Raw genomic sequence first — 24234 nt, forward strand, 5'->3', positions numbered from 1 at the left:
CACACAATCTAGCCTTTGACCATCAAGTGTCTACAGCAGTGAGGAAATCATTCTATGCCAAGCAACTTATAAACAAAGGTATGGTATCTAGTTACACGGAGGTCACTGCTCCACTATATTCATCTTTCATCAGCCCTCCCATTAAGGTACAATGTCCCTTTTGGCATGTACTTACCCAGGTTCATCCAGCAACTGGAACATTCACAGAGATTCCTCATTAAAAGAATACACGGCACAAGTGCCGTGCTCTATGCATACCACGTCAAAGCCCTATCCCTGTATTCCATCTCCTTCAGACTGTTGAGGGGAGATCTATGCCTGGCATCCACAGCATTGTTGGACCCCAACCTGATGAACCTCCTTGCATATCAGCAAAACAAACATTCAGAATTAATCATTCCAAAAACTTAAACCACGTCTCAGATATAAACAGGACCTGCTGGAGAGATGGGTATGTATCCCAAAGACGTCCCCTTCTCTGGAACAGACCCCCCCCCCAATATCCATGTGAAGCAAAGCTCCTCCCTAACCCAATTCAAGCGCAACTTTATAACTGCATGGGGAACAGGAAATTAATTCCAGGTTTGGTACCAGTCTCCCTAATGGACACAGGTAGTCTGCAAATGGTTCATCTCAAGCCCCTGCTTACACTTGGAAGGGTATCAGAACTTGTAGAGTTTTGGGATGCAAGGCTAGGTTGAAAAAGGCCCTAGTGGTTTGTCAGCCTAGTATACACCTATAAACCTGTAAGACAAGCCGCAGAATAGTAACTCACAGAGAACCACAAAAAACAATAGCCCTGAACACGTGCAGATTCTTTACTTGGTACCAACTGGAAAACATTTTCCACTTACCAATACATGAATTTCTAGTAGCAGATTTTTTTGACTCCTTTCATGCCTGCTGCTCGTGTTCAGAAAAAAAGGTGTCTAAAAGGTATTAAAATTCTAAAATATAAACAGTCAGATGCAGTTGTTTGGATGTGGATGCATCAAATACTCCTGGTCTTGTGTGAGTAAGTCCAGTCTGAGGATGCTTGTGGTAGCTGCCACACACCTTTTTCAAAAGAAGGGAAAATCACTGTTGCCTAGACTAGAAGAGAATCACCAAAATGATCTTTGGGGATTCCTTCTCAACCTTCACAATGACCCTGGATATTAGTAGAAATGGGTGAAAAAGCATAGAGGAGCATTCTTGTCCAAGGGGGGAAAAGCATCGTTCTTCCATGCCTTCCTGCATGGACTCCTAGAGCAGAACTTTGCTGATTGTTTTGAGTGGAATCAATAAGATCTGTTTGAGGTGCTTATCACAGACCGTCAATTCCTGGAAGGCCATCATGATTCCATTCATAAGGATCTGTCCTGGTCCTCTCCGGCTTATCTGCCACACAATTTTGTTCCGATGGTATGAAAGAAGCTCAGAGCGAGAATGTGCTGAAAAGCTGTATATCATGCTACCCATGGCTACTCTACACAGACTAAGATCTGGTTTCTCCCGATTTATGAACCACATCACTGGACTGTAATCTATAAACAGCTGTAGATGTTCAAGGGACCACAGATGACTGGGAGTTTAGAGTAATTTTTGAGTGCCAACATCTCCTTTATGCTTGAGTGGTTTGGTAGGTCTTGTGTTCCAAAGACCATGCACTTTTATCCCAATCAACACTGTTCCCTAAGCAGAGTCAGACATCTGTTGTTAGTCTGTATTGGAACCTGGAGAGACTAGGGAAGGCCCAGATTCTGATAAATTTGGTGACTCTACAAAAAGATCCCTTTTCAAAAACCTCAAAACTAGAATCTGGAATGTCGGGGGATGTTGGGACCAATGGATTGGAGTCGGGACCAAAAATCCTGAAAAATTCCCTGACAGACAGTAGTCTGAAGTGGAATAACTCGGCTCTAAACACAAATCTACTTTCTCCTGCAGTAAAGCTCTTTGAACTAAAAGGCAACCTAGGAAATCAATCCTGAGGAGTTAGCAAAGACTTCTGTATGTTCTCCTGGAACTCCAATCTGTGCAGATTATCCCGTACCCGGGTGAGAGATTTCTGACACTTTGAAAGAGACTCTGCAAAGATAAGCAAGTCATCTAAATAAAGGAAATCTTGTAGTCTGCAGTAGGCTATTGCATGAGCCAGACAATTTGGAGTGTCCACTGCTTCAGTGGTGGTCACAAAGTAGAATACATAAAATAAAACAGTGTAAGAAACTTCTCTGTCTGGAAGATTTTCAGTCCATATATTTCAAGTTAATCACTGTATATTAATCAGATCAGACAATAGTAGTAGGAGTAGTGAGCTTAAACTAGTCAAGTCAAAACAAAAAATAATACAAAATATATACTTGTACAGAATTACTACGTATTCAAAAGTAATCCAAGTAAGGCAGGCAGTCCGTTTCCAGTCGAAAATCCTTTATTAAGTACACAGACAAGCGATCCAAGTAACACAAAACTAGAGTAATAATTTCCTCACAAGCTTTCTAAATATGTATATATATATATATATATATATATATATATATATATATATATATATATATATTTTTTTTTTTTTTGATCAAGCATGGCAGTGGTTTATTGTGCTGTAAAACAAAGTGTTACTGGTACACATGTTAAATTCACATCCCTTCCCTCATCAGTGTGACACTCGAGCTGGTCCTGCCCTACTTAGTAACTGTCATAATAATATAACCTTTATGAACTTAAAATAACATTTATAATGATGTGGTACCTCTTATTTAACCAGATTGGAACCCAGCCACTGGGGATGCACAAGTCAGTGCATTTCTTTGTGCCAGTCCCAAGCCTGGATAAATGGGGAGGGTTGCATCAGGAAGGACATCCAGCATAAAACCTAATGCGGACACCAGTAAATATTTCCATACCGGATCCATCGAGGCCCGGGTTAACGACCGCCACCAGTATGGTCAGCCAACAGGGTGCTGGCAGAAATTGGGCTACTGTTGTCCGAAGGAGGAGAAGAGGCGGAAGGCATGGCCGAAGACAGGAAAAGAGGAGAAAGGCTAGGACTGTGGTGGTGAGGGTCGGAACTTTGAATGTTGGCAGTATGATTGGTATAGGGAGAGAGCTAGCCGATGTGATGGACAGAAGGAAGGTTGGTATACTGTGTGCAAGAGACCAGATGGAAGGGGAGTAAGGCTAGGTGTATCGAAGGTGGGTTCAAATTTTTTATCATTGTGCGGATGGGAGGAGAAATGGCATAGGAGTTATCCTGAAGAAACAGTATGCTAAGTGTTTTGGAGGTGAAAAGTGAGTTGGATAGAGTGATGTTTATGAAGATGGAAATTGATGGTGTAATAATGAATGTTGTTAGTGCATATGCTCCACAAATTGGGTGTGCGATGGATGAGAAAAACATTTTGGAGCGAGTTGGATGAAGTGGTGATGACTGTACCCAAGAGTGAGAGAGTGTTGATTGGAGCAGATTTCAATGGGCATGTTGGTGAAGGGAACAGAGGGGATGAGGAAGTGATGGGTAGGTATGATGTTAAACAAAGGAATGCAGAAGGTCAAATGGTAATGGATTTTGCGAAAAGGATGGACATGGCTGTGGTGAATACATATTTTAACAAGAGGGAGGAACATAGGGTGGCATACAAGAGTGGAGAAAGATGCACACAGGTGGATTATATCTTATGTAGGAGTTTGAAGGAGATTGGAGACTGTAAAGTGGTGACCGGGGAAAGTGTAGCTAGGCAGCATAGGATGGTGGTTTGTAGGATGACGTTGGTGATCAATAAGAGGAGGAGGATTATGAGGGCAGCACCAAGGATCAAATGGTGGAAATTGAAAAAGGGTAATTGTCAGGTGGAGTTCAGGGATGAGTTAAGACAGGCACTGGGTGGCAGTGAAGAGTTACCAAATAGCTGGGTAACTACAGCAGAGCTAGTAAGGGAGACAGCTAGAAAGGTGGTTGGTAAGACATCTGGACAGAGGAAGGATGACAAGGAGACATGGTGGTGGAATGAGGAAGTACAGGAGAGTATACATAGAAAGAAGTTGGCAAAGAAGAAGTGGGATTGTCAGAGAGATGAAGAAAGTAGACAGGAGTATAAGGAGATGAGGTGCATGGCAAAGAGAGAGGTGGCTAAGGATAAGGCATATGAAGAGTTGTATGAAAGGTTGGACACTAAGGAGGGAGAAAAAGACCTGTACCGATTGGCTAGACAGAGGGACCGAGCTAGGAAAGATGTGCAGCAGGTAAAGTTGATAAAGGATAATGAGGGAAACATACTCACAAGCGAGGAGAGTGTGCTGAGGAGATGTAAAGAGTACTTTGAGGGGTTGAAGAATGAAGAGAATGAGAGGAAGAGAAGGTTGGATGATGTGCGGATAGTGAATCACCAAGTACAATGGATTAGCAAGGAGGAAGTAAGGATAGCTATGAAGAGGATGAAGAATGGAAAGGCTGTTGGTCCAGATGACATACCTGTGGAAGCATGGAGGTGTTTAGGTGAAATGGCAATGGAGTTTTTAACCAGATTGTTTAATGAAATCTTGGAAAGTGAGAGGATGCATGAGGAATGGAGAAGTGTTTTGGTACCAATTTTTAAGAATAAGGGTGATGTGCAGAGCTGTAGTAACTACAGAAGGATTAAATTGAGCAGTCACAGCATGAAGTTATGGAAAAGAGTAGTGGAAGCTAGGTTAAGAAGGGACGTGCTGATTAGTTATCAGCAGTATGGTTTCATGCCGGGAAAGAGCACTACGTATGCGATGTTCGCTCTGAGTGTGCTGATGGAGAAGTACAGAGAAGGAGTTGCATTGTGTTTTTGTAGACTTTGAGAAAGCATACGACAGGGTGCCTAGAGAGGAGTTGTGGTATTGTATGAGGAAGTCGGGAGTGTCAGAGAAGTATGCAAGAGTGGTACAGGATATGTACGAGGATAGTGTGACAGCAGTGAGGTCTGCAGTGGGAGTGATGGATGTGTTTAAGGTGGAGGTGGGATTACATCAAGGATCAGCTCTGAGCCCATTCTTATTTGCAATGGTGATGGACAGGTTGACAGACGAGATCAGACAGGAGTCCCAGTGGACTATGATGTTTGCAGATAACATTGTGATCTGTAGAGAGAGTAGGGAACAGGTGGAGACAACCCTGGGGAGATGGAGATATGCTCTAGAGAGAAGAGGAATGAAAGTCAGCAGGACTAAGACAGAATATATGTGTGTGAATGAGAGGGAAGACAGAGGAATGGTGAAGATGCAAGGAGTAGAGGTGGCGAAGGTGGATGAGTTTAAATACTTGGGGTCAATAGTTCAGAGTAATGGTGAGTGTGGAAGAGAGTACAGGCAGGATGGAGTGGGTGGAGAAGAGTGTCAAGAGTGATTTGTGACAGACGAGTACCAGTAAGAGTGAAAGGGAAGTTCTACAACAGAGTAGTGAGACCAGCTATGTTATGTGGGTTGGAGACAGTGGCATTTGCAAAAAGGCAGGAGTTTGAGCTGGATGTGGCAGAGTTAAAGATGTTAAGATTTGCACTGGGTGTGACGAGGGTGGACAGGATTAGGAATCAGTATATTAGAGGGTCAGCGCAGGTTGGAAGGTTTGGAGACAAAGCCAGAGGCGCAAGATTACGTTTGTTTGGACATGTGCTGAGGAGGGATGCTGTGTATATTGGGAAAAAGATGCTAAGGATGAAGCTACCAGGTAACAGGAAAAGAGGAAGGCCTAAAATAAGGTTTATGGATGTGGTAAGAGAGGACATGCAGGTGGTTGGTGTGACAGAGCAAGATGCAGAGGACAGGAAGAAATGGAAACAGATGATCTGCTGTGGCGACCCCTAATGGGAACAGCCGAAAGAAGATGATGATAAAGCAGATTATTAAGTCTGTGATTTTATCCAAGACAATATATTACATGGCTGGAAATATATCAACCTTAGTTCAATTGGCAATCAAAAAAAAATATATATAAATATATACACATACATTTTGCATGTAAAAATCAATTTCTATTTTCATAATCTATTGTTAAAGATTGCTTTCGTCCTTCTAGACTTCTTCAGGTCTGTGTAAAAGAACCCTAAAAATAATCTATAAAAATATATATAATTGTATAATTAGTATTGTTACTGCACATAATTTTGAATAAAGTGGAAAAGAGCCAGAAAAAAAAATAAAACAATAAGAAAAAATGTATGTATGATGATGGAAACAAAATATACACTTAAATTACAACCGATTTGAAATGGTATTTAAAACCAACTGGTAGAATAAAATAAAATACAATTAGTCATGTAAACAATGTGGCAATTTTCTAAGTTTCAGTGCACTTTTAATTGAACAGTAGTTGTTTAACCCAGGCTTCTTAAAAGTTCAGTTTTAATTGCCACGAGTTCATGTTTCCCCAGAATATTCGGGATCTCTCTCAAGATCACCCATGTCAATGCGATCCAGAATCCGGAACTTAAAACCTGTGTCTCTTTTATGGAGAGAAAGGTGTTTGGCTAGTGCATTATTTTTACATCCAGAGCGGATTTCTGACAGATGACATGAAATCCTACGCTTGAGTTTATTTACAGTCTTGCCCACATATAATGCATCTCATTCATTGCACTGTGCCCTGTAAATTACTTTTTTAGTGTTACAGTCGCCCCCTGCACTGGTTTAAATGATTTTCTTTAAATAATGGAAATAAAAACTATCACCTTGCTGTATAAATATACAAAATGTACAATTAGTTTCACATCTTTTAGTGCTTTTCTCATATGGTCTATGTTTAAATTCAACAAAACTTCTAATGTTCCTGGCCTTCCTATAAAAAAATGATGGGTTTTCACCCAAGATGTTAATCAGAAAAGGGTTTCCTGTGACAATGTCCCAGTTTTCTTCAATAATATTTTTGATACTGTGATAATCCAAAGTGTATGTCAGGATGCAGCTATTTTTGCATTTGTTTTTCTCTGTGGAATTACTCAACATTTTTCTACTGGGGAGGTTGAGTGAAGGTGCTTCACCTCCTTTTCAGTTCTATAATGGGTTCAAGGATGTTTTTTTAACATCTGACTTTCATAGCCTCTCACTAGAAAATCATTCTCTAAGTTGCTCAGGTTTCTCAAAAATGGTTCCATCTCTGTGGTAATTGTAGCTAATCTATATCCTTGGGACTTCACTACATTATACTTGGTATTTGTAGGATGCAGACTTACTGTGGAGTAATAAGTTAACCCTTGGTTTTCTGAATAGATCAGTGGAGATTCTGTTGTGTCCTTGGAAATCTGCATATCTAAGAAAGTGGTTGAAGTACAGATATGGGAAGAGGTAAAGTTCAGGAAGGGGGTTGTTTGATTGAGGTAAGTGATAAAAATCTCCAAGCTGCAAGGTGTCACCTTCCCGCACAATAAAGATGTCATCAATAAAACGTAAATAGCATGTGATATGCTGCACGTAGTCTGTGTTGTTTAACAAAGTCCTCCTCCCATTTGCCCAGGGATATGTTAGCTATGCTGGGACCCATGGCAGCCCCCATTGCTATACCAGTTTTTTTTTTGTTTGTAGTGTTTGCCATTGAAAGTAAAGAAATTGAAGTCCAGTACAAGATTAATGAGCTTGCTTAACTTTTGCAGTTGTGACTGTGTACCCTGATTATGTTTCTTAAAAGACTCCATAGCTGCTGTTATACAGTAATTGTGAGGGAGCATTGTGTACAAGGATTCCACATCAATAGTTAATAAAAAAAAATTGTCAGCTTCCACTGTAATGTTTTTTTATTTTCCTCAAAAAATCCACCGAATCTCTTATGTATGACATTCTTTTCTGCTAGAGGTTTCAGCAAGTAATCAAGGTAAATGGCTGTGGTTTCATTAAGGGAAGCTCCACTTGCTACCACCGGTCTACAAGGTGAGTCTTCTCTGTTCTTGTGTGGCTTTGGTATTCCAAAAAAGTAAGGTAAACGTAGGCATGGGCTCCATAAATAATTATAAAGATTTCAGTGATAAGTTTTTCTTCCCATAATGTGGTGAGATTAGTGTTCCATAAATCATATGCTCTTTTTATGTCATCCATGGTAAATAATACATAGAAGTAGTATACTCTATAGACAGAAAACTTATGAAATCTGGATCAATTGAAATGTGATCATCTAAAGTCAGCAGCAAACTCAAATGGGGAATAAGGGATAACCTGAACTTGGGCACCATCACAAACAGGTTCAGAAAGAAAAGATCCAGAAATGGTAATCAAGAAACATTTCTCTTTGGCACCAGAAACATTCTTGAATAAAACACTTCTGAGGAGGAGGGAAAGCTTTTATAACCACCCAAGACAACAGATGCCGAATGACAGAAGGAAGAAGAGAGTTGGTTCTGGAGGATGAAAAGGAGGGACAGACTTTCAACTGTCATCTGTAACCTTGATGAATTATTTTCAGAACCAATCTGTCTGCAATGATCTGTCGCCAAAGACAGAAATGGGGGTTCAGACTTTCTGGAAGGATTAAGGATTTACCAGGGTGGAAAGGAGGGCGTCTCAGTCAGAATGACTAGACTGCCCTTTGATCTGGAAGTTTCCTCTTTTCTTTCTGGAACTTCCTTACCACTGCTTGTTAAACGTTTGCTTATTAGTAGCTTGCTGAGTTTTATTTTTTTTGTGAAGACGGCAGGACAACATTAAACCTCTTGGCAAACTTGGGAGAAAGAAGGCTGAAAAATCAGAGATTCCATGAAAGAGTCTTCTCTCTCTCATAAAACTTAAAGACCACTGCAGCAGAAGGCCCAAACACTAACTCTCCATTCCAAGGGAGAATTCCAAATTTCAGCTATGACATTGTCTGGATGGGTTTGAGTACACAACCAAACAAACTCTCTCATAAAAGTTCTAGTGGAAGCTTCCCTGGAAGTGGCATGAGCAGAATCAGAAGCATGTGAGTAACCCACTTGAGGCACAGAAGCAATTAGGTTGCACAATTTTTCCCCCTCAGAAGAGGAACATGCCATAATAGTCATCTTGTTCTCAAGTGGCAAGCAAACTAACATACAAGCTTGACAGAATTCTGAAAATAAGTGATGCAGAAGAACATACCCCCCGGCCCAAAAAAAAAAAAAAAAAAAAAAAAAAAACACTATAAAAAGCTTCTCCATCTGTGCTAGAAAGAAAGGGATTGGTATTAGCCAAATGAGATACTTTGGTTTAAGTACTTTTTTGGCTTGTTTCTTGCTAGGTATTGTTAATTCCGCCTAAACGCTTGGTTTCTAGCATTTATTTGATACTAAAGCCTATTTCAGCTATTTATTGTACTGTTTGCACTTTTAAAATAGTTTGTGAGCATTTAAACTGTTTTAACTGTTGTAGGCTACACACTCGAGTGCGACAGCCGTTTTACTGCGCTTTGAAGTGTTTTTTTTTTTTTTTGCTGTATTTGCCTTAACTTCTTAAAAAAAACAAACAAAAAAAAAACTATTCTACACTTGCTTCCCGCATTTCTGAAGCTAGTAGAGTCCAGTTTTCAGAGTTTGCTGAATCCAGGGCTGTACTGTAGTTTCTATGTTGCCCTTACCTTATTTTTATTTATTTTACGTCTGTTAAATGACTGAGCCAAAAAGGCACTTTTTCGGCAGATGCCCAGGGAAAAAAGCTCCATATTGAAAAATTACAAATACATTTAGATATTTAGACATGATCAGTATACACACAAATTACAATAGACAAGTTTTTACAGTGGTAAGCAGCACATCAACAGTTACAATGGAGAGAACAAACAAGAAAATATGAAATAGATTTGTAGTGTACAGCATAGGTAGAATACATACATAGTACATTAGCCAGTGTTTGTAAGAGTGAAAACTATTATCAAGTACTCTAGGTTTAGTATGTGTACCTTATTTGCTTTCACTAGCCTGGGGAGCAATCATGGCACTGCCAACTTTGCTTAAGATGTTGCCTAATGAGGTTTTTAAAGGAGGCTTTGGACGATGCGTTTTGTATGCTACTGGGGAGAGTGTACCATTTTTTAGCCACTGAACTACTATATAGTGCATCTCCAAAGCTATTGTAGCTGTTGGTGACTTCTAGTAGTAGTTTGCTTGATGATCTAAGACGCCTTTTGGCTGAGTGATGATGTACTAGGTTTTTGAGGGCAGGACACTTATTGGGGAGATGATAGATAGAATGACAGAGGCAGAGCTGATTGAAGGTTAGTCAGTTCAAGCCAGTGGAGCCGTCTCAAAACAGTAGAGTGATGAGCTCTATATGAGCAATTTGCAGCAAAGTGGGCAATTCTGTTACAGCAGGCATCCATTTTGCTTAGTTCAGTTTTGTTGATATTAGTCAGAATGGGAGATGCAGAGAGTAGGGTGGATAGAAGTTGGGAGCGAGCAAGGGCTGATCTTGTGTTGTTGCTAAGAAATAGTTTGATAAGGTAGAGTGATCCCCAGTTTGGCAAGTACTTTTTTAATAGTTAAGTTGAGATGACTATCAAATTTTAGGTGGGAGTCTATGGTTATTCCCAATAGCTTAGCCTGTGCCACTGGAGCGGAGTAGCATTTGTGGAGTAGATAGTGAACTGACTTATCAGTGCTTTTGTTAGAACTGGTTATCATAAGCTGAGTTTTCTTTGGATTAAGGATAAGTTAGGCTTTGGTAAGGTAGTTTTCAACATCAGAGAATGCTAGCTGAGCTGTTTTCAGGAGGGTGGGAATGTTTTTTGCAGAACAGATTAAGGTAGTAGTATCTGCATATTGAACAGATGCATGCTGTGTGGAGGTATGGAGGTCATTTCTGAAGATTATGAATAGTAGTGGTCCTAAGGTAGAACCCAGTGGGACTCCTATAGTTATGGGCAGCTGAGGAGAGAGAGAGAATTTTCACATTTCACAGCTTGGTACCTGTCAGTTAAGTAGCTTTGGAACCAGCTAAGAGTGGAATTTGATAGGTGATATTGGTTTAGTTTGTTTAGCGGTATTTGGTGCAAGACTGTGTCAAATGCTTTGGACATATCCAAAAAAAGAGTTGACACCTGCAGCCGTTTGTTTTTGAGACTGTTTACTGTGTTCTGTGAAGCAGTTACTACTTAGATAGAAGGAAGCTTCTCTATTCACCAGTGAGAGTGAGGAGCTTTGAGCAGCCTGTCCCTGGAGGAGTGGTTTTCAGCTCAGACTCTGTAGTTCATTGGCCATTTCAGGCCAATTTCTATCCCTTTCATCTTTCTGCTACAAAACCCCACATTTGCGTGGTTTTGCACACCGACAGTTAGCTAGGGTTAACAATCCCCGGCTCCACAAAGTCTGCTCTTCCGGTTTTCCCTTGCAACTAGTCAGTCTTTCAGCCTAAGCACTCAGACCCGCAACCTTTAGCCCAGCTCTTGTTCTAAATCTGCTGCAGCACTAAACCCCCAGCACTAAACCCACACATCTGCCAGGAGGGAATAGTCTATATACTTCCCTACTTGACAATTAATTCCCCACTTAACATAAGCAAACAGTCTTTACTACTTATTCAGGCATGTCCAAGAGACAGCTCCCAGTGTACTCTCCAGCCTATGTGATGAATCTGGGCAACTTGAGGCAATGTTACAACTGCCTCATGTACACAGACAACTCTCTCCTCCTACCACCAAATACTAACACTTGCGAGAGATACACTTGTACAACCAATCTAGAGGCAAAGCTCTCTCCAACCAAGACTGGAAAAGACAGTCAAAAGGAAGTAAATAACTCGCAGCACCCCACTCACTTCACATAGACCAACTAAACCAACACCTCCAAAACCAACACATAGTAACACCAAGACATATACGGAGTAAAAATCTAAATCTGCCTAGGCAACAGAGACCTCCAAAGCAAACACAAAAGCATCCTCCTCCCACCAAGACACCCTAAACAACACATAGCCCACAAACTCGGTGTGCCACACAACCACAGCCCATAAGGCAAAACAACATACCCAACACACTAGTGATAGGTGACTATAGTCAGGCACACCGACGTCCCACTCACCAGGCTGGACAAAGAGAAGGTTACTGTCAGCCGTTTGTTGGGTGCCAGAATCCGCCACAACACATGCACTCAGGTCACTACAAGGCAAGTGCAAATGTGACACTGTCATTGTCCATGTTGGTGTAAATGACTTGAGACATACCTCCCTGGACTACATGAAAAGAGACATGGAAGAGCTCTCCGATCTTTTAGCCCAGGCAGATATGACCAGAGTATCATCCTGCCTTCACCAAAAATTATACCACAGTACAAGGATAAGATGATCAACTTCAACAATTGGCTAAGCTTCTGGTGTCATTCAAAGGGGATCCTGTATCTGTCTGTCTGCCTGGGATGACATGCTTGACAGGCCACAATGCTTCGCCAGAGATGGCCTGCACCTGTCACCCCTGGGATTGAGGATATTGGCCAAGGCTCTTGATGCCCCCATAGTGCCTTTTTTAGGCATGGCTCAAAAGACAAGCCCACCACCATAACTACAGGTGGCAAAAAACTGAGGGCAATGCTGCTCAATGCTAGGAGTCTAAATCTCAAAATGCACTCACTCGAGGCACTCCTCAAAATGGAGAACATATATATCTGTGCAGTGACTGAGACCTGGTTCAAGGCTCCTGAGAGCACCCCAGCACTACCAGGCTACAATTCAAACACGTTTCGGCCACAAAACCCAGACCGAAACATGAAGGGCAGAAGTGTATCAACATTCATCAAGGACATCCACACCTCCAGGCTAGTTACAAAACACAATGCCTCTGAGATAATCCAAGTGCAACTAACCCTGGGCAAAAACGCATTCCAAATTGTAGCCTGTTATAGATCCCCCACCATGACCCAGGACCCACACTCCTCATTCCTGGGGACATTGGAAAAAATGAGGGTACAACCAAATAACATAATAATGGGCAATTTCAGCTACCCTAACAAACTGGGAAAACTACTCTTGTACTAATCCCCATGCTCAACAATACCTGGAATTTATAAATTCTAACGCCCTGGATCAACTTGTCAACACCCCCACCAGGGGCAACAATATTCTGGACCTAGTCATTACCAGCATGGGTTACCAGTGCTCAACGCCAGAGATAAACTCCTCGCTTGTTAGATCGGGCCATAAACTAATCGCCCTAGATCTCCACATCCTGACCCCACCCCCACACAAGGAAACCATAGTAAAAAATTTCCATAAAGCGAACTTTATGCTACTCAAAACTGAGGTGGCTAACTTCGTGATGCCCCTGCAGATGGGAACACAGTCAATACAGTCACGACTGCTGAATCCTACACAAATGCACTCTACAAGCACCTGCATGAGCGCATAGACTGTGCTATCCCCAAAAAAACCAAGACGCTGTCCTCCAAAAAAAGAACATCGATCTGGTGGTCCCCTGCCATTACTCTCTACAACAGAAAGAAGAAACTGTTGCAAAAAAGAGTAAAAACCCAGGAATGGAGGAACACACTGACAGGGCCTCAGTAAGAAACTAAGATCTCTCATAAAAATCCTCCAAAGCTAATTTTGAAAGAAAAATTGCCTCGGATTCCAAAGACAACCACAAGGCATTCTTTAGCAATGTCAAGAATCTCCATGGCAAGACCCAGATCTGCACCAAGCTACAAAGGAACGGCGCAAAATATACAGAGCCAACTGATATTGCCAACATCTTGGCAGATAGGTTCAGTGCAAACTCTATTTACCCCCTCATATAACTATACCAGATGATTGTAGAGCCCCGTCAATCACAAAAACGCAGGTAAAAACGGCACTCTAAATCCAAAAACACAGCATCCATGGGACCAGACATCCCAGTCTGCGTCTTACACGAACTCCAAAATTAACTAGCCCCCCACCTAAACTCCATGTTCAATCAGAGCCTCACCACAGGCCATGTGCTCACCGAATGGCGCACAGCAATGGTTATCCCACTCAAAGGAGGAGCCACCACAGACCCCAGGAACTATCGACCTATTAGCCTGACAAGCCTGGTCTGCAAGGCTATGGAACGTATCATCATGGCACTCAAACAAAGATATTGGGAACCTCCAAACTTTGGATGCTACCCAATTCAGATTTGTGAAGGGTAGATCATGTCTCCTAAACCTGGCAGACTTTTTTGAAACTGTTACCAAGGCCATAGACGAAGGCAAAGTGGTCCACACAGCCTACCTGTACCTAGCTAAAGCCTTTGACACCATCTCCCATTCAGGAATCATAGATAAACTCATCAACCTTAACAAACCCTTATGTAACAAGATGGGTGGCCAACTGGCTCACTGACAGAACCCACATGGTGAGAGTTGCAGACACCAAATCAGACTCCAAACCAATGACAAGTGGAGTGCCCCAAGGTTCAGTCTTGGGACCTCTCCTGTTTGGTACATACTTCTCAAAGGTGCAAACGAACACAGAGGGTCTATGGCTAACTAACTTCGCAGATGACTGCAAACTGGGTGCCATTAGATTCCCCTGCCAACGTAGACATCCTGCAAAAGGGCCTCACCGAGACAGACACCTGGTGCCAAAATCATGGCCTCAAGCTAAATACCAAAAAGTGCATTGTTACTCCCTTTGGTAAAAACACAGTACCCACGAATTACCAAACAGGGGGAAGCTCACTTAACACAGAAAGTGTGATGAGACGTTGGGACCCAAGTGGATAGTAGCCTCTCCTTTGATAACCACATTGCTACAATGGTCAGAAAACCTTTCTACGTGGCCCACCTACTCACAAAAGGGTTTGTATCTAGAAAAAAGGAAGTAATCATCCCCCTCTACTCATCACTTATCAGATCCCTCATTGAATACAATGCCCAGTTTGGAATGTACCTCACAAGACACCTACAACAACTGGAGAGGCCCCAAAAGTACCTCACCAAGAGGATTGCTGGCCTCAAACAGTTGCCCTATGCCGACCGGCTCAAGAAACTTACTCGGTCACATACCGCTTACTCCGAGAAGACCTCTGTCTGACATGCAAAGCTATGTCAAGCCAGGAACTGATGGACATGCTCCACTTAAAGAAATTCCAATCTCCCCAAGCTACACACTCTAGGGACATAAACCTCACCACAACAATAAATAGGACATGCTGAAGGGATAGATTCTTGTCCCAGAGACTTCCCATGCTCTGGAACAAAATTCCCATCTAAGTCAAGCAGAGCTCATCATTAGCACTCTTCCAGAAAAACCTTGATAAGTGGATGGGTGATGGGAAATTCACCCCTGGGATCATGTCTGGGGCTCTGTTCGATAGAGTGGCAGGAATTTAACACTATATGGGTGGCAAAAGCCAATACACTGTTGGCTAGGCTTACTTTAGCCCTCGGGCAGATACCCTAGTGCCCATCTATGTTTAGCAACAGCAGAGTTCATAAAAACAATAGCTGCCCGGTCTTATCTATGATGAGCGTATAAAAATATATACAATCTATCTGCTTTCTCAGGGACAGCAGGCAAGTTACAGACTGTGACAAAAACATCCTCCAATACTGAAAGAATAGGAGTAGGTTATGACTTATTGCAACTAAATTTTTCAGAACACTTTCAGGAACACTGGAACATCATGTTTCCACTGAAACAATGGATTCATTCTGAAAATAGCTTCAGAAAAAGAAAAACGTAATGCAGTTCAGAAAATGAATCAGGAAACTGAAGAGACAAAATAGAATTTTGCCCCTTCAATCATTTTGCAGATCAAAAACTTGAACCTCTTCAGAAAATGAAGAAGGTTTTTGTCCTTTACCAGAAACAGTTAAACTGGAAGGGTCAAGAACCTGGCTTGCCCAATAAATCACTCCTGTCTAAAATGACAGACAGGAGAACAAACATGTTCAATATTCTGCTTCTGACAAGAATTTCTGAAGAATCCAACCCACTTCTGCCAGGAAAAACCTCCTTGGGGATAGGCATAGCATTCTGACTAGGCAGACTGTTAGTCACTATTCCTTTTCCCCAAGGCTGACGAGTGGTTCTCCCTTGCCCAAGGTCCCTCCAACAGCCACAGAGGATGTTTATAAATGCCAGGTCCATGATGACTGTAGGGTCTACACTGGAAAGAGCCAAAGAAAAAGCTAGATGGTCCGAGGAACCAGAAATGGCCAATGCAGAGACACCACCATGTCCCAGGATTCCCATTCCTTTTCTTGATATACTGGAAAATATTAGGGTTCAACCAAACACCCTAATAATGGGCGATTTCAACTAGTCCACCATTAACTGGGAAAACTACTAGTGTACCAACTCCTCTCAATGCTTTCTGGAATTCATAAATTCCAATGCCCTGGATCAACTTATCTAAACCCCCACCAGGGGCAATATCCTAGACCTAGTCATTACAAACATGAATGACCAGTGTTCCGCACCCGAAGTCAACTCCTCGTTGGTCAGACCCAGCCATAAGCTAATCACCCTAGATATCCGCATCTCACCCCCACCCACCACTAAGGAAACCATGGTAAAAAATTTCTCCAAAGCCAACTTCATGCTTAAGACAGAAGTGGCTAACTTCATGACACCCATGCAGATGGACAATACAGTTACGGCTGCTGAATCCTACACAATGAGTGCATGGATCGTGCTATCCCAAACAGAACCAAGATGCTAGCCTCCAAAAAAAGGAAGCCAATGTGGTGGTCCCCTGCCATAAACAAACTGTACAACAGAAGGAAGAAACTGTTGCAAAAGAGAAATCACATGAGTGGAGGAGCTCCCTGGTCAGCCTCAGTAAGAAGCTGAGATCCCTTACAAGATCCTCCAAAGCTAGCTACGAAAACAAAATAACCACCAATTCCAAGGGCAACCACAAAGCATTTTATAGCTATGTCAAGAATCTAAACGGCAACACCCAGATCTGATCCGAGTTAAAGAACAACAGCACGAAAATGACAGAACCAACTGATATTGGCAGATAGGTTCAGTGCTAACTTTACCCACCTCTCACCACCTAAAGGGCCCATATTCTATACAGGAAGAATGCAGAGTCCCTGTAATCACATCCATGCAGGAAAAAGCTGCACTCTAAAACCAAAAACATAGCATCTATGGGACCGGACAACATCCCAGACTGAACCGGCTCCCCACCTAAGCACCATGTTCAATCATAGTCTCACGTCAGGCTTTGTGCCCACTGAATGGCACACAGCAACAGTTATCCCACTCCACAAAAGGGGAAGCCACCCCTGATCCTGGGAACAATCGCCCTATTAGCCTGACGAGCCTGGTCGGCAAGGTCATGGAACGTATCATGGAACTCAAAGACATCGGTAACCTCCAAACTCTGGACCCCACCCAGTTCAGGTTTGTGAAAAGCAGATCATGCCTTCTGAAACTGATCGACTTCTTTGAGGCAGTCAACAAAGCTGTAGACGAGGGTAAAGTGGTTCACACAGCCTATCTTGACTTCGCCAAGGCCTTCGATACCATCCCCCATTCTGGAATTATAGCTAAACTACACTAAACTAGGTATAAAACCCTACGTCGCAAGACGGGTTGCCAACTAACTCACAGAACCCACACTGTAAAAGTTGCAGACATCAAATCTGACTTCAAACCAGTGACAACTGGAGTAACCACAGGGTTCAGTCCTGGGACCTCTCCTGTTTGGTATCTACTTCTCTGAAGTACAGGCCAACACAGAAGGACTCTGGCTAACGAAGTTTGCAGATGACTGCAAACTAAGAGCCATAGTCAAGTCCCCAAATGATGAGGACATCCTGCAGAAGGGCCTCCCTGAGACAGATGCCTGGTGTTCAAAGGCATAGCCTCAAGCTCAACGCCAAAAAGTGCATAGTCATCCCCTTTGGTAAAAACTCTGCACCCATGAACTACCAGATAAACGGCAGTCTACTTCACGCTGAATGTGTGATGAGACCTTGGGACCCAGGTGGACAGTAGTCTTCTCCTTTGATAATCACATCACTACAGTAGTCAGGAAATCTGTCTATGTGGCACACGTCATCACAAAAGGGTTCTCATCCACGAAAAAAAAAAAGTTATTGTTCCCCACTACTCTGCACTCATTATACCCATTAGAGTACAACGCCCCTTTTGGAATGTACCTCACAAGACATCTGCAGCAGCTGGAAAGGCCAAAGAAGTACCTCACAAAGAGGACTACTAGCCTCAAACAGATGCCTTAACACTGACAGTCTCAAAAAACTCCAGCTTTACTATGTACCATATTGCCTACTCCGAGGAGATCTCTGCCTAACATATAAAGTTATGTTAAACCCAGAGCTGTTGGACATGCTACACCTAAAGAAATCCTAATCCCTCAGAACTACACTCTCTATGGACCTAAACCTTGTCACCACAATAAACAGGACATGCTGGAGGGATAGATTTATGTCCCAGAGACTTCCTATACTCTGGAGCAAGCTACCCATCTATGTCAAGCAAAGTTCCTCATTAGCACTCAAGAAAAATCTTGAGTGGATGGGAAATAGAAAATACACCCCGGAGATCACTTCTGTGGCTCTGCTCGACAGGGGCAGAGGAAATTAACTTTCTTGGGTGGCGTAAGCCAGGGAACCTTGTTGGCTAGGCTTACTTAGGCCCTTGGGCTGCTGGCCTAGTACCTACCTATGAATCTATGAACCATCTGCAGCTGAAGCATTTAACTGCCTGCTGTGGTGGCAAAGGTCATTTAGTAATTTTCTTCCTTTTGTGGCCTAGAAGGAAGAATGTTCGAACCACTAGGTTGTTCAATGGTTAAGCCAAAAAATATGCTCTATTCCCAAAGAAGCCTAGCAGCAGTAGTAAAAAAATATTTTCCCTAAAAAAAAAAAAAAAGTAAAAAGTTACTTTAAACACTTACTCTAGCTCCTCAAAAGTAAAATAATATTTACCAAAGAAGAAAGTAGTTGGAACTTACACAACTATTTCCACAAAAGTACAAAGTTAATGCTTCAGTTTAAAAGTTAAATGCCATGGGACAAAGAAAACGTTTACCTAGCTTAAAATTAATATTTTCACTGAAAATGTCAGATTCTGTCATAAAAAGTAGACATGGAAGCTCTTCCTCCAAAGGAACTTCTGTCCAGCAATAGGAAGTGTTAGCCAACTTTTGAGCCACGAAGGCTTGCATGAGGCGAACTCTCTTCAGTGGAAAGTTCTTAAGAGCTTGGTGCCCAAACCTATCATTTTGGTCAGCTTAGTTTTATCGGACTAATGGTTTGAGTACATGGAAGGTGTTCTGAAGCTTTGGAAGCTGGCTGGCTGTTATATCATTAGCAGGATATAACCCATATAGCTACAATTACTGCAGCAGAGATCCATATGATGCACATTTAAAAATGAATCTCAAAGATTCTGACAGAGACAGAGACACCATATAAAGAGCATCTTGGAAAACTGGAGGGTTAAAAGCTCTCACCAGTCTCAAAGCTAAGGATTTTAACACAGAAAGACTCTCAACATCTCAAATGGAAGGGATCCCCATGAGCACTGGGTGCGGAGCAAATGAAAGCTCATCTGTGACCATGTACATGCTAGAGGGAAAGGTTTGAGCCAAACCAAGCACTGGTATTGTAACAGTCCCATATTCAAAAATCAAACTTCCACATCAGCACTCAAGAGTAATACCCTAACTCCCACTTAGCACATTGATCCAAGAGAAGGTTCACCCAACAGCTGCTCACGAACATGGAATAACCAACACTTCTGAAACTAGAGAGAGAGCACTATAGAAGCTTCAGATACCACCATCTCTGACCAGGTGACTCAAGAGCTGATCAAGACATAAGACAAGATGGATCCAAGGTTTAGCTGAGCAATCTCCAGATGGATGATAAATGCACCATGAGATGCACCCATCCTTTAAGCATGAAGGTCACAGAGTTTGCCACCATAATGGTAGACAAAAACACGCTGAAGGATAATCTCCATCTGAGGGAGGGCTAGAAAGCTGTACAGAAGGTAGGCTTAGCTACAGTAGAACAAGGTCCCAGCCAATTACTTACAGTCTCAAATTAGACAACACCCCACCATTCCTTTGAGAAGTCTCCTACAATTAAAGATTCAGATAACTTTCAAAAATAATCAAAAACTGAAAAACAAAAGGTTAAAGAAATCCAGAAGCATTCAATGATGACAGCAAATATTAAGATCCACAGTGGTGAAAAAAACTGGTGGCCACAGGAGGACAAAATGGACTTCCACATTTGGCTCGTGACATCAGTGTATACCACCATATGAGCGCGACTACCTGCGAGCATATGAACATTTAGGAAGATACAGAATCTGACTGGTGGTGAGGATGACCAAACCATGGAACTCATCAAGAATGGTCTTTGATGATAGAGCCAAAGATCATCTTCTTCAGCTGGTACCAGCAAAATGATTCTTCCTCCTCAGTGCAATGTTACTCTATATGTTGAGGGAGGGAGCATCTTTCTTTCTCCAACTTTCCATTTTCCTGATAATATATTTTTCATTTCATATGGGTACAGTGCCCTTTGCGTTCAAACCAGACCCTCTTGCTACACCTTTTAAAAGGTAGAATCAGAAAGAAAAATTCTCAAAGCTGCTATTATATCAATGTTATTATGCAGTACTAAGCATGCAGATAAAGCGATATCAAATCTATACTCATCAGGCAGCACTAGATCAATCTTTGGTAACCAGAACTACTTGCTGAAAAAAATGTTTCAAATTATTTAAGTTTGCAATGAAGAGGACGATTTAATCACCTCTGTCAACTAGAAACACTAAAGAACATGGACCCTCCCATTTACACAGCCTTGTATAACTACAAATTAGCATGGTCATAGCTTTCATATAGAATAAAAATGATTCCAAAGCAGGTTTACTATAACCTTATGCTTCAGTCCTGCAATACAGACAATAAAATCAAGGAACTGCATAGATGAGGTACACTCAAGCATATTTCTCCAGCATTAAAAATCAGATCATGTCAAATGTATATTTTTTCACAAAAAATCTTTCGTGAGAAGCCTTTCAAATTACAGACTTGGGTATGCAAATTTACCTGAGATGAAAACAAAAACTTACCTTACTAATTGTGGTTAAGATATCTACATAGTTGCTTTCTGTCTGGTATAATTCCATTGCTACCTGCCACCTAGCAGATTGCTTCAGAGGCACAGGAGTAGTAAGTTTTGAAAGTTTTGAACATGAATTTGGCATATCTGTTAAAAACATCATTTGTGAATATCCAAATAAATTAAACTGTTATAAAACATAAGAGAACCAGTTTGTTATAGCAGCAATAATCTGATTTCACTTTCAAAAAGATCATAAGCAGTACTGTGTAACATTCTGGGACATCATTTACCAAACATCTGGGGAGAAAAAAATTAGATTAATCCAGACCATGTACATCTTTTGCTCGCTTTGTTCTATGGAATTGTTTTTAAGTGAAGCAAACTTTACGGTAGTTCAACCTCCCCATGGATCCACACCTTAGAAATGCTCATTAACTTTTATCTGGTGTTTTGCTTCTGCCTCATGAAACTCTACAGGTAAGTAAATCCATGCATTTGCATGTGTTCGTAATTGAAACCAAACAAAAACTGACGCTCATTTTCCAATGTACCACACCGTAAAGCCTCTCCAAACTTTTGATAAAACATAAAAACATTTAAAACATGCAATAAAAAGGAAAAACATAGGAAATCAGACCTGTTACACTAACTATACAGGAAGCTGACCAGGTATATTGCCAAGGATGGACGTTTCTACTAGCTCAATCTATTTTAGAAATTTATAGTGAACCCCAGACTTTGCAGTAGGGAAATAAACTGAAGATTCTGCAGTAGAATCTCGACAGAAGGCCTAAAACAAGAGATCTTCTAATCTCCCTTTAGACAGCAAAAAGTAATCACAGGAGTGAGCCATTCGGTGAACACCCTTGGGGCAGTAAAAAGGCCGAAGGGCAAAGCAGAAAACTGAAAATGCCAGGAATCAACATAGAAACATACAAACGTAAAAACTTCCTGAAAAGGAAATGAATAGGAATGTGAAGATAAGCACCCTTGAGTTCCAGAGACAGTAAAAAAAGCATGAGGCAGCAGCAGAGGAAACCAACTTTAAAGGGAAAACATCCAAAAGGAAGGGGCCTTCAGAAAGGTGTTTAAGTGATGGGTCCAGTATGGGTCTACAACATAAGCATACTTCTACATCCAGGCCAAACTACTACCCCTATATCCAGCAATACTGAGTCAATTCATACACAGTTTAACTATTTTATACGGACTATATTGTCTCTCACAAACATTAATACTTCAACCACCCTCTCAGTACCTGCAGCCTCTGCTAAATATCCTCACCTATTTGAGTTCAGCCCAGTATCCACCTCCACCATTAAAAAAATCCTATATAAACTAAACCCAATCACCCTAGCTGCTGACCAACTACCTTTGGACTACTTAAAAAGGCTGCAAATGCTTTTCTAGTCTTTATATTAATAAACAGATCTACACATTCCTTCAATCTAGAAAAAAATTCTTTATTATACCATTACACATAGGTGGCAGAGTTTAATAACTACAGGCCCACTGTAATATTCTCCCTCCTGTCAAAAACACTTGAACGTATTCATGCTCAGCTTCTACATCACAAATTCAAATAATCTGCTCTCTAAAATGCAGCATGGTTTCATACTCCACCACAGAAGCACCTTTCTTAACTTCACCAACACTACAAACCAGCATAGGAACAATGGTAACCTACTGTCAACTATGTTCCCAGACTTATCCAAAGCCTTCAACACTGTATATCACACCAATATTTACTCAAACTAACTTCTATAGGTCTCTCAGTCCTCCCCTTAAACGGTTTCTTAGTCACCTGGAAGGCAACAACCAATGAAATGGCAACAGGACCTCTCTTCCTCTCCCAATTACCATAGGGGTCTCAGAGCTCTGCACTAGGACCCATTTTTTTAAAATATTTTTAAACAAGCTTCACATTGCCACGGACCAAGCAAATATAGTACAATATACAGATGATTTGACCAATACATACAGCCCCCACAATGTCCAGATGCCAAAACATCAAATTTCTCTCTCTCCAAATGAGACATCGCTGAAAAATTCTAACCTACTCCTTAATTCCAATAAAACAAATCTGATGTTCTTCACCCCAAAACTAATGTCAAACAAAAACGGTCTTTTCTTGATTACATCTGTGAATACTAGAATTGAGGAAGTACCACAAAATAAATCACAGAGCATTGTAGCAGATGACAATCTTAAATCTGAATACCATACTCTTGAAACAATTAAAAGAGCCACTAGAAACTTGGCTCCCCTTTCAGGGCAAAACAGTACCTTACAGAGCCAGCAAGAAAAGCCCTTGTCTCATCCTATTTTCTCCCAACCCTCTTACATGCCTCGCCTATCCTTACAAACCTTAGCTCTACACTAAAATCCAAACTAGCCTCCTGTTACAACAAAGTAGCTAAATTTGCTTTCAACACTGCACACAACTTGCCAATTCCAAGCCTTACACTGTCTAGAGCTGAACTACATAACATACTCAAGCTAGTTATGGTGCACAAACTGATATATTATCCTGAAAAACACCCTGCATTAAAAAAGCATTAATGCTGTACACCCACACAAGGGAGCTCCATTCTGGGATAAATTTCTACTAAGCACTTCTAAAGCAAATAATGTTCACTATACTCATGTTACATCTCAACCTCTGAAAAAACAACCCTACACAAGTAAAAATGAAACTCCCAAGCTATAAAATCCATCTCAAACAATACCTCATCTAGTTCTAGCCACGCTCATGTTCATCACCAGGATGCAACCTCTACTGAAAGCACAAATTTCTTAATGCTCATCACTGTTTGCCCTTCTCTGCTTGAATCATCACACCTTTAACAACTTCTCCAGCACTTGAATCAATGCACTCCTCGCCGCCTGAGAAAGTGCTGATTTGGTGGACTGCACCCCTACACCAAGGGCAGCATCCACTGCTGGGGGAGGGGGGATGGTCTCTGGGAGCATCCTAGAAAGGTTGCTGTGACCTACTAAAGAAAAACTATTTTTACCCCTCTGGTTCCTTGAGAAAGACCTCTGAAGGGTAATGAAGCAAATTCCAATAGCAGACATAATCTTACTCCTAGTCATTGTCTCATTCAGCTTTGGACCAAAAAGTGAGGAACCATAAAACAAAGCACCGACAAAAAGACACCTTGAACTAGTTTGCAAAATTACATAAGCACATCAAGGCAGAAAAGCCCATAGTGATATTACGGCCTGCTGTGTGGGACAATCCATCTGTCGCAATGGACAACAGCCTCAAGGAAAT

At 41.6% G+C, this 24234-nt stretch overlaps 1 protein-coding gene across 1 annotated transcript in view; it reads right to left on the bottom strand.

The window, feature by feature from the left end:
- The window catches only part of ECT2 (epithelial cell transforming 2), a 1537379-nt gene that overhangs the window by 861103 nt on the left and 652042 nt on the right, over positions 1-24234 (bottom strand). Inside the window, exon 11 of the mRNA XM_044070772.1 lies at positions 20965-21101. Coding sequence (XP_043926707.1) covers positions 20965-21101 — 137 coding nt within the window. The remainder of the gene's footprint in view (positions 1-20964; positions 21102-24234) is intronic.

The sequence above is a fragment of the Protopterus annectens genome, chromosome 4.part1 (assembly GCF_019279795.1).
Source record: "Protopterus annectens isolate FY-2018-M chromosome 4.part1, PAN1.0, whole genome shotgun sequence".
Lineage (NCBI taxonomy): Eukaryota > Metazoa > Chordata > Ceratodontiformes > Protopteridae > Protopterus > Protopterus annectens.